The following is a 12,100-nucleotide window of genomic DNA, read 5'->3' as shown; positions in this document are numbered from 1 at the left end:
CAGGTGATACTGCTGCAGCAGGTTGGGCAGCGTGGTCATCTGTTCACCTGCCAACACGTACACAACGATGATGTTCCACACGGCGTAACCAGCCAGGAAACCATGAGAGAACAGACCAATCACCCTGCAGACGACAGGAAACACAGCACAGATCAGAGGTTATTACATCATTATTACAGATACTGGCTTCTGATTGGCTGAGGTGCCACAGTTTGGAGCAATCCAGCAGCCAAACATACACACATTAAATAATCACCAGGTGAACCTGTAGTAACCTGCTGATGTCAGCAGCTGTCTGTGAACACGTCACCACAACATCACCAGACTCCCTTAACAAATGTGATGATTTTAAGAGTTGTTGAGTTAAAACAAACTTTATAACCGTTGTGAAACTCTGTCTCTGACAGATTCTGAATCATTGTTTCCTTCTTGTAAATTCAGCATTAAAGGAACTTGGGGTAGTACAAAGAAATAAGACTCAATAGTGACACGACGGCCTTTGCGGCTGTTAGGGTAACTGCAGCCATCAACCAAGCCGGCACGAGAGCACGCATGAACTCTTTACAGCAGTGCAGCTGATGCCTTATCCCCTACACACACGAAGCAGCAGGGAAGCCGGCTCGCTGTGTGTCGCGACACACAAGCACAGCGATTTACCGTTACGGTTCATGCAGTCTGAAAGGCACAGGCGAAAGCAAAGACGGCATAGTGAGGGACAGAAATATCGTCTCTGATACGGGATTGCTGTGTGTGGGCGGCTATTGTTACTACACAGACACAAACAAACCGTTAGCCTGTGGCTACATCCAGCTGCTAACGTCACCTCCCGGATAACAGGTTGGGCTTTCGATCCCGTATATAAAGGGACATATTTCTAACTCTTCGGTTTCAGACTAAATGACTGTGGAAAATGCGCAGTCTGTAACTATTCAGTGTTACACAGCGGTGGACTTAGTTACATGTTTGCAGCTAACGCTACTTTGCACGTTAGGTCACTCCGAGTCCTCGTGATCTCATATGATTTTCAAATCAAGCTCTAAACATGACCTGTAATGTTTTCTTACCTGGTTACTAGGAAATGAGCCATGTCAGCATCTGTTTTCAGTCCCAATTCAAGTTGGAGCTGCCTCCATGAGTCGAACGCGTATCCAATGTGTATTTGGGTGCCAGCCCGGCTTTGGTCATAATTTCGTTTCGACTCACGACATGCTGCTGATAAAACCTTTGTTTTCTTCTTAGTATGACTTTTTAGTGGACTTTGTGTGGTGGTGGGTCGTTTGCTGGCCGTAGCAGACTCCATTACTACCCAAACACTAGTTTGGGTCCACCGTGCTTGTCTTCTTCCGTATCCAAGGACGCGCATTCAGCGTCATCGGAAGTCACGTCCGCAAGAGTGCGTGGGAAATTCGGACCCCGAATTGCAGCACATCATGCAGCACACAGCCTGTTCAAGGCAATGGAGATATACGTGGGTGGGCTCATTCTTTTTGGTTTTGAACGCTTCATCACTCATTCACATTAAATAATTTAAAATGCATGTTCATTTTTTCACAAATCCTGCCCCAAGTTCCTTTAAATGAAAACAGTAAGTTGTTTGCCTGTCTGCTTCTGTGTCTAAAGTGCTAAAGTCTCACCTGCCAACATTTAGCAGCTGTTTGAACACACTGTTTACACTGATTTCACCATTTACACTCAATTTATGAAAGAAGAAACATTTTATTGATCTAAACATGTCACATTTTACAAATACACTAAACAGTAACCAGTATAGGCTACTTCTTTGTCCCAAGACTCCCTTAACAAATGTGTCAGTTTAGTGAGTTGTTGAGTTGGAGACACTTTATAAACTGTGTGAAACTCTGTCTCTGACTGATTCTGACTGATTTGTTCCTTCTTGTAAATTCAGCAAATGTTCTACATGAACTTCTTTCTGTCTTTGAGTAGAAACATGGAGTCTGTTTGTCTCAGTGATGGACGGGTTTGTTTCATACAGAGCAGGAAGTGACATCACATCACAGGTTGATGTAGCTGTGAACTGACTGACTGAGAGCTGAACACTGATCGGATCACTGAGGATGGACGGTGATACAGGTGTGAACAGGACCTCTGCCCTCGTAGTGAGGGTTACTAACCTGCTCCTTAAAGTGAAGGCGAGTCAAGGCCATTCTCAGTAATCGAAACAAGTGTGTGTGTTGTGGTTGTGTGTAAAGTATGTAATGTGTGTAACGTGTAACGTGTGTGTGCACACCTGAAGCCACTGTGGACCCTCATGGCGACGTCTCTGGTGGTCCAGATCTGTCGGGGGTCCATGTAGTCATCCATCGGCTCAGAGTGTCTCAGATGATCGACTCGCTCTGCCTGGAAACGTCCTGCATGATCACAGGAGTTCATGTAGAGTCAAGTTTGATCCTGTAGTGTTTTATCTGAACTGTTCTGGTTCTGACGGCTGTGAAGCTGTTGTTTACTTCAGACCTTCAGTAGTAAATGTGTATGTGTTCTCTGCTGCTGTGTTACCGACTCATCCTTAAATCAGACTCACTGTTTCTCTCCACGAAGACCTTCCCGACCGGCTGACTGTGTCCGTGTGGAGCGGAGAACAGGGAATGCTGGGGGATGGGGGACTGGGCGTCTGTGATGATGTCATCGTCTTCAGCTCCCAGGTCGTTGCTGCTGTGCTCCGTCGCCTTCACCTTCCTGACAGATGACATCACAAACAGGATTTCATCAAAAGTAACTTTTATTCTTGTTCTGGCTTGGTGACAATATTAATTCATTAATAATTCATATTAATTCATTATTAAAACGTTTCAACTATTAGATGTGATTCATGTTCCCCTTCAGGACGACTCCATCATCAGGTCAGCGTTGATCAAACACTGCAGTGAGTATGGTGATGATGATGGTGATGATGATGGTGATGGTGATGATGATGGTGATGATGGTGATGGTGATGGCGATGATGGTGATGTGATGATGATGGTGATGATGGTGATGTGATGATGATGGTGATGATGGTGATGATGGTGATGATGATGGCGATGATGGTGATTGTGATGGTGATGATGATGATGATGGTGATGATGGTGATGATGATGGCGATGATGGTGATGATGATGGTGATGATGATGATGATGGTGATGGCGATGATGGTGATGGTGATGGTGATGATGGTGATGATGGTGATGATGATGGCGATGGTGATGATGATGATGATGATGATGGTGATAGTGATGATGGTGATGATGGTGATGATGATGGTGATGATGATGGCGATGATGGTGATGGCGATGATGGTGATGGTGATGATGGTGATGATGGTGATGGTGATGATGATGGTGATGGCGATGATGGTGATGGTGATGATGGTGATGATGGTGATGGTGATGATGGTGATGGTGATGATGGTGATGATGGTGATGATGATGGTGATGATGATGGCGATGATGGTGATGGTGATGATGATGGTGATGGCGATGATGGCGATGGTGATGATGGTGGTGATGGTGATGATGGTGATGATGATGATGGTGGTGATGGTGATGATGATGGTGATGATGATGATGATGGTGATGCTGGTGATGATGATGATGGTGATGATGATGATGGTGATGATGGTGATGATGATGATGATGATGGCGATGATGGTGATGGTGATGGTGATGATGATGGTGATGGTGATGATGATGATGATGGTGATGATGGTGATGATGATGATGATGGCGATGATGGTGATGATGATGATGATGATGATGATGGTGATGATGATGGTGATGATGATGATGATGATGGTGATGATGGTGATGGTGATGGTGATGATGATAATGATGATGGTGATGATGATGGTGATGATGATGATGATGATGGTGATGGTGATGATGGTGATGATGGTGATGGTGATGATGATGATGATGGTGATGGTGATGGTGATGATGGTGATGATGATGATGGTGATGGTGATGATGATGATGGTGATGGTGATGGTGATGATGGTGATGATGATGCTGTACTCACCTCTTCCTCTTGGTCTTCCTGGTCACAGCCACAGTCGTCTCCTCTCCGTCCATCAGGGCTTCGTCCATGTTGCCGTTGGGAAGTTCGGCGTTCTCTGTGTCCTGGTCTGACAGGAACCATCACAGGTTTATTATCAGACGTGTTAACAGTCGTCTTTCTGAATAAAATCTGTTTTATAACAGGACATAATAATAAACAATAAACTCAACACACAAACTAACACCATCTCAGTTTATCTTCTCTGCATAATATCTAAATAAACTAATCTTAAAAGGTTTTTTCTCAGAATGCAGCCCGGTGCTCCGGCCGTTCTTTTTTCTCCATTTTCTTCTTTTGCCTCATTTTTCTAACTTCATGAGTGAGTTATTGAAGCTGAGCAGCTTGTAAGAAGACTTGTGTTGTGTTGTTCAGTGATCAGTGATATAATGAGGATGTGTTGCTCATTAACCTCCCTGCCTGCAGACACTCAGCTTCTTTATTTCACCTGCAGCTTTAAAACAAGAATATAAACCAACAACGTCTCTGAGGGAGACTCCTCAGACTGAGCATCTCAACCTGTTTTCACAGACACATTCATAGAAAGTGGACTCTAATCCACCGTCAGTCTGGTTCAGTCTGGTTCAGTCTGTGTCCCAGTTTGTTTCTAATGCAGATGTCCCTGCAGGTCCGAGTGCATCTGAGAGCTCAGGTCAGGAGGTCTCTGATCTCCAGTGGAGCAGTTAACATCAACAGTTGTTCTACCGATAGTCAGAGCCTTCTTCTTCTTCTTCTTCTTCTGTGGTGCTGGATCCTGCGGCTCTGGGGTCAGCGGGTCTCTGCTGTCACAGTGACCCCTGCTGGTGAGCTCCTCCATCTCCACCTCCAGACCCACTGAGGAGAACACAGAGAGTTCAGTAGAACAGAGCAGAACAGAACAGAACAGAACAGAACAGACGGTCTCACCTTCTCCCTGCTCCTCTCCATCGTTCACCTCCTTCTTCATCTTCTTCTTCTTGCTCTTCACCGTCGGCATCTTCTCTGGAACAGATCAAAACATGAGTGAAGTCCATCAGGAGGATCTCTCAGTGAGACGGAGAGCTTTTATTTAGGTCAGTTGATTAAAGGTTAACGAGGATGCAGGTGGTGATGCTGTTTGAGATAATTGGATCAGGTTGAGCTCTGAGGACAGGCGGACAGGAGGACAGGAAGAGTGTGGCTGTGTCCAAATTCAGGGGCTGCATCCTTCAGGGACGCGGCCTTTGCGGCCCACGAAGGCCGGGTCCTTCGGAGAGACCTTGAAGGCCTCGTCCACCGTTGTTAAATGGGACGGTCTAGCCTTCGGAGTATTTCCTGGTTGCGTCACCAGATGTTCATGCATTAAAGTCTGCTTTGGTTCAAATCTATCAAACGTGTACATTCATGTGTGTGTGTACATTACAGAATAACAACTATATTTACCACAGCATCACCAGCGTCACGTATTTTAACTGAAAGTTAACATCTGGAGGTTTTATAGTCCCTTGAAATTTAACATATCTGACGTTGGATGTTCAAATAGTAAAAGAGTATAAACCGAGTATAAACCCATCACTTAAATTTGAATGTCATGTCTGCGCCACTTGATGTCCCCATTTTCTCTTGCTTCCTCTTCTGTTTCGGGACTGAGCAGCGGTGCGCAAAGGATCTTGGGATATGGGAGGCCGCGAATGATAGTAGCGGTGCGTCCTCCGAAAAGAGGGAAGGCCAGGCTGCATTTGAAGGAGCCTTCCAATTTGGATGGCCTTCACGCAGCGTTGTCACGTGATTGGCCTTTAAACGCGCCCTTCGAGGGCTGCAGCCCCTGAATTGAGACGCAGCCTGTGAGTCCTACTGGTCTGGATTCAGAGAACAACTTCCTGTCCACAGAAACACAGGATGTCAGGATGGGAACTGCAGACCAACAGAACCAGAACGTTACATCAGAGCAACAGCACCAGAACCATCCCAGCTGAAGAAGCTGGGGACAAAAAAACAACGAGACAACGTCAGATGTCTCCAAACAGCTGTTCTGCCCGAGATCACAGACTGAAGTTATTTATTTTATTAATCTGAGATCTTCACTGCAGCTGCTGAGCTAACAGTGTTAGCATGCTGAGCTAACACCACCTTAAACACCACCGTTCACTTCCTGTTTCTAACCAGCTCCACCTGACATGTTTATTACTGTAACCATGACAACAGACATCTGATGGAGGCAGACAGGAAGTCATTTGATAGTCACATGTTTCAGTCATCTCTGTGCATCACCTGTCTCTCTCCATATCAACATTCAGTCTCCACCTGCCTCCACCAGCCTCCACCTGCCTCCACCCGCCCAGCCTCCACCTGCCTCCACCAGCCTCCACCTGCCCAGCCTCTACCAGCCTCCACCTGCCTCCACCCGCCCAGCCTCCACCAGCCTCCACCAGCCTCCACCCGCCCAGCCTCCACCAGCCTCCACCTGCCTCCACCCGCCCAGCCTCCACCCGCCCAGCCTCCACCTGCCTCCACTAGCCTCCACCTGCCTCCACTAGCCTCCACCTGCCTCCACCCGCCCAGCCTCCACCTGCCTCCACCAGCCTCCACCTCCCTCCACCCGCCCAGCCTCTACCTGCCTCCACCAGCCTCCACCTGCCCAGCCTCTACCAGCCTCCACCTGCCTCCACTAGCCTCCACCTGCCTCCACCAGCCTCCACCTCCCTCCACCCGCCCAGCCTCCACCAGCCTCCACCAGCCTCCACCTGCCTCCACCCACCCAGCCTCCACCAGCCTCCACCAGCCTCCACCCGCCCAGCCTCCACCAGCCTCCACCAGCCTCCACCTGCCTCCACCCACCCAGCCTCCACCAGCCTCCACTAGCCTCCACCCGCCCAGCCTCCACCAGCCTCCACCAGCCTCCACCAGCTTCCACCCGCCCAGCCTCCACCAGCCTCCACCTGCCCAGTCTCCACCAGTCTCCACCTGCCTCCACCCGCCCAGCCTCCACCAGCCTCCACCTGCCTCCACCCGCCCAGCCTCCACCTGCCTCCACCAGTCTCCACCAGTCTCCACCCGCCCAGCCTCCACCTGCCTCCACCAGTCTCCACCTGCCTCCACCCGCCCAGCCTCCACCTGCCTCCACCAGTCTCCACCAGTCTCCACCCGCCCAGCCTCCACCTGCCTCCACCCGCCCAGCCTCCACCTGCCTCCACCAGTCTCCACCTACCCAGCCTCTACCTGCCTCCACCTGCCTCCACCAGTCTCCACCTACCCAGCCTCTACCTGCCTCCACCTGCCTCCACCAGTCTCCACCTGCCCAGCCTCTACCAGCCTCCACCTGCCTCCACCAGTCTCCACCAGTCTCCACCCGCCCAGCCTCCACCTGCCCAGCCTCCACCTGCCTCCACCTGCCTCCACCTCACCCTGTTGTTTGTGTCCACACTCAGACAGACACAGCTAAACGATGTCAGAGCAGAATCTTCTGTACGAACACGTTTACCTTGTTATTTCATCGGACCGGTTCCATGTGATCTTGTTTTGACAGCAGCTGCTCAGTTTGGAGAGTTTCTGATCATCAGAACCTCCTGATACATTTGGACATGTGGCTTTTGTTGAGGATTTGTTGCTGTTGGACTGATTCAGAGGTAAAGACTAAAATGAAAAGGCCGACTACGCGAGGCGTCTAAGTACGCGGTGTGTTGCGCACGGTGCAGATCAACTTCCGGTCGCACATCAGAAACTGCGACCGCACGCGTGTGTGAACGCGTGACAACATTTGTCAAACAGTGACAGACAGACGTGCGCACGCTGCTTCATACGCACGCAGCATCTTGTTACGCGTGACATAGTTTGCGCACGTCATTTCCGCCTACATGTGAGCGTGTGACAAAAATGTTCAATTATCTTCATGCGAGCGTTAATGCGTGCGTTCGCATAAAAACGCATGAATGTTACACGTAGTCACTACGCGTCGTGTGATTACCGGCGTGCAGCAGTCATACGCGTGAACGTGCGTGTGAACGGGGGACCATTATAAGTCAATGGGGAAACTACATTACACGTCAGGCGCTGCTCGCTGCACAGGCGTCAAAGCGCGCGCGTGTGACACGTTCAGTTGATAGGTGCGCACGCATTATGACACGATTCTACCGCCATACACACACACACACAGACACACACACAGACACACACACACACACACACACACAGACACACACACACAGACACAAACACACACACACACACACACACACACAGACACACACACAGACACAAACACACACACAACCACACACACACACACACACACACACACACACACACACACACACAGACACACACAACCACACACAACCACACACACACACACACAGACACACACACACACACACAACCACACACACAGACACACACACACACACACACACACAACCACACACACACACAGACACACAGACACACACACGGACACACACACAGACACAAACACACACACACAACCACACACACACACACACACACACACACACACACACACACAGACACACACAACCACACACACACACACACACACACAGACACAAACACACACACACACACACAGACACAAACACACACACACACACACACACACACACACACACACACACACACACAACCACACACACACAGACACACACACAGACACACACAACCACACACACACACACAGACACAAACACACACACACACACACACACACACACACACACACAACCACACACACACAGACACACAGACACACACACACACACACACAGCCACACACACAGACACAGACACACGCGCACACACACACACACACACACACACAACCACACACACACAGACACACAGACACACACACACACACACACAGCCACACACACACACACACACACACACACAGCCACACACACACACACACACACAGTATGAAGGTATATCAATGTCAAAACAACCAGAGAGATGCGCAGCAACGGGTGTGTGCACGCATGAGAATTTTGTTATGCGTGCGTGCGTGCGTGCGTTGTTACGTGCAGACTGTATTTCACGCGTAACAAGAAGCTGCGTGCGTACGAAGCAGCGTGCGCACGTCTGTCTGTCACTGTTTGACAAATGTTGTCACGCGTTCACACACGCGTGCGGTCGCAGTTTCTGATGTGCGACCGGAAGTTGATTTGCACCGTGCGCAACACACCGCGTACTTGGACGCCTCGCGTGGTTGTTCTGTGTTCCATGTTCATACAGTAGAACTGCTGGGACCGCTGGAGAGGTGCGTTAGGTTTGTGCACCTGAACAGCTGCAACACACTCCCAGGACTTTTGTTGGGAGGGGCGGGGGAAGCACGCACTTTTATCAATGATCCACCGTCCTGGTCCCACCGAGGACTCGAGCAGCAGCGTTTTTTATACATACATGTATATATATATATATATATATATATAACAAAAAAAACACTTCTCCTCCTTCTCATTCTTCTTTTATAATTCTGGCAGCAGTGTCTGGCTCACTGCTGCCTCCCCTGGTTGACGACACTTCAATAAAATGAAAAGGCCGACTACGCGAGGCGTTCACGTACGCGGTGTGTTGCGCACGGTGCAGATCAACTTCCGGTCGCACATCAGAAACTGCGACCGCACACGTGTGTGAACGCGTGACAACATTTGTCAAACAGTGACAGACAGACGTGCGCACGCTGCTTCGTACGCACGCAGCATCTTGTTACGCGTGACATAGTTTGCGCACGTCATTTCCGCCTACATGTGAGCGTGTGACAAAAATGTTCTATTATCTTCATGCGAGCGTTAATGCGTGCGTTAGCATAAAAACGCATGAATGTTACACGTAGTCACTACGCGTAGTGTGATTACCGGCGTGCAGCAGTCATACGCGTGAACGTGCGTGTGAACGGGGGACCATTATAAGTCAATGAGGAAACTACATTACATGTCAGGTGCGCACGCATTATGACACGATTCTACCGCCATACACACACACACACAGACACACACACAGACACAAACACACACACACACACACACACAGTATGGCGGTAGAATCGTGTCATAATGCGTGCGCACCTATCAACTGAACGTGTCACACGCGCGTGCTTTGACGCCTGCGCAGCAAGCAGCGCCTGACGTGTAATGTAGTTTCCTCATTGACTTATAATGGTCCCCCGTTCACACGCACGTTCACGCGTATGACTGCTGCACGCCGGTAATCACACTACGCGTAGTGACTACGTGTAACATTCATGCGTTTTTATGCGAACGCACGTACGCACGCACGCATGAAGATAATTGAACATTTTTGTCACACGCTCACATGTAGGCGGAAATGACGTGCGCAAACTATGTCACGCGTTCACACACGCGTGCGGTCGCAGTTTCTGATGTGCGACCGGAAGTTGATCTGCACCGTGCGCAACACACCGCGTACGTGAACGCCTCGCGTAGTCGGCCTTTTCATTTTATTGAAGTGTCGTCAACCAGGGGAGGCAGCAGTGAGCCACACACTGCTGCCAGCATCTCAAAAGAAGAATGAGAAGGAGGAGAAGTGTTTTTTTTGTTATATATATATATATATATATATGTATGTATAAAAAACGCTGCTGCTCGAGTCCTCAGTGGGACCAGGACGGTGGATCATTGATAAAAGTGCGTGCTTCCCCCGCCCCTCCCAACAAAAGTCCTGGGAGTGTGTTGCAGCTGTTCAGGTGCACAAACCTAACGCACCTCTCCAGCGGTCCCAGCAGTTCTACTGTATGAACATGGAACACAGAACAACCACGCGAGGCGTTCACGTACGCGGTGTGTTGCGCACGGTGCAAATCAACTTCCGGTCGCACATCAGAAACTGCGACCGCACGCGTGTGTGAACGCGTGACAACATTTGTCAAACAGTGACAGACAGACGTGCGCACGCTGCTTCGTACGCACGCAGCTTCTTGTTACGCGTGAAATACAGTCTGCACGTAACAACGCACGCACGCACGCACGCATAACAAAATTCTCATGCGTGCACACACCCGTTGCTGCGCATCTCTCTGGTTGTTTTGACATTGATATACCTTCATACACACAGACACACACACAGACACACACACACACAGACACAGACACACACACACAGACACAGACACACACACACACAGCCACACACACACACACACGCACACACAGACACACACACACAGACACAGACACACACACACACACAGACACACACACACAGACACAGACACACACACACAGCCACACACACACACAGTCACACACACACACACACACAGACACAGACACACACACACAGCCACACACACACACAGCCACACACACACACACACACACACACACACACGCACACACAGCCACACACACACACACACACAGACGAGGCTCGTTAGACGATCACCTACATTTTAAAGTCTGTTCTACCTGAACTCATTCTAAAGGTGTGTTTCAAAACTCACCGGTGCAGCTGAGCCGAGCCGTCTGCAGAGGAAACAGACAATCAGTGTGGCTCTGATCCGATCCAGCTGGAGGAGACGCAGGGTCTTAGGGTGAGTCTCAATACTGAGCCTCAGCCTCCTCCTCTTCACTCCTTTAATCTCTACAGGTGGATTAATGACCTCTGCTGGAAGCAGGAGGGGGGGGGCTCATCATCAGATTGAGACTGGTCCCGGGGTTTAGGGCAGCAGGTGGGTCAGGCGCTGAGCCCTGGCAGCTCTGGGAGCTTAGTGGTTGGCTGATCAGCTGTGATGTCATCTGATCCAGAGCAGCCATGAAGCTGATAACTGATCAGCGTCCAATCAGTGTTCAGTGTGTCTGGAGAGACTCTAGTGACATCACAGTGACATCATTCCAGTACTTTGCACACACAGTACTCAGTGTATACTACATGTACAAACAGTACTCAGTGTATACTACATGTACAAACAGTACTGCAGTGGCTCTATAAAGGTTCATCGTGGTCTCTGATGACATCACTGAGTCTCACCTGTTGACTCTGAGCAGGTGTGTCTGTTCTGTCTCAGGTTAACAGATCAAAGGTCAAACCTCGACACACAGAAACCAGGTCAGCACGAGGA

General features: G+C 49.6%; 1 protein-coding gene across 3 annotated transcripts in view; it reads right to left on the bottom strand.

The window, feature by feature from the left end:
- Positions 1 to 11,678, bottom strand: part of LOC311262060 (transmembrane protein 237A-like) — a 16,109-nt gene extending 4,431 nt beyond the window's left edge. Inside the window, exons 1-7 of one of the 3 annotated variants that reach the window (XM_084361200.1) lie at positions 11,483 to 11,678; positions 4,954 to 5,023; positions 4,753 to 4,881; positions 4,012 to 4,117; positions 2,540 to 2,694; positions 2,249 to 2,369; positions 1 to 124 (exon numbers count right to left, since the gene is read on the bottom strand). The exon at positions 1 to 124 is cut by the window's left edge and continues 68 nt beyond it. In XM_084361200.1, the coding sequence (XP_084217326.1) occupies positions 1 to 124; positions 2,249 to 2,369; positions 2,540 to 2,694; positions 4,012 to 4,117; positions 4,753 to 4,881; positions 4,954 to 5,023 (705 nt within the window). In that variant the 5' untranslated portion in view covers positions 11,483 to 11,678. Of the gene's footprint in view, positions 125 to 2,248; positions 2,370 to 2,539; positions 2,695 to 4,011; positions 4,118 to 4,752; positions 4,882 to 4,953; positions 5,029 to 7,486; positions 7,615 to 11,482 lie in introns of those variants that run through there. The other 2 variants (XM_084361198.1, XM_084361199.1) reach the window with 2 other exon arrangements.
- Between the last annotated feature and the right edge of the window lie 422 nt (positions 11,679 to 12,100).

The sequence above is a fragment of the Pagrus pagrus genome, assembly GCF_965226575.1.
Source record: "Pagrus pagrus genome assembly, chromosome: 9".
In the NCBI taxonomy this organism is placed as follows: domain Eukaryota; kingdom Metazoa; phylum Chordata; class Actinopteri; order Spariformes; family Sparidae; genus Pagrus; species Pagrus pagrus.
The sequence above is the reverse complement of the archived record's forward strand: the minus strand, read 5'-3'. Positions and strand labels throughout refer to the sequence as shown.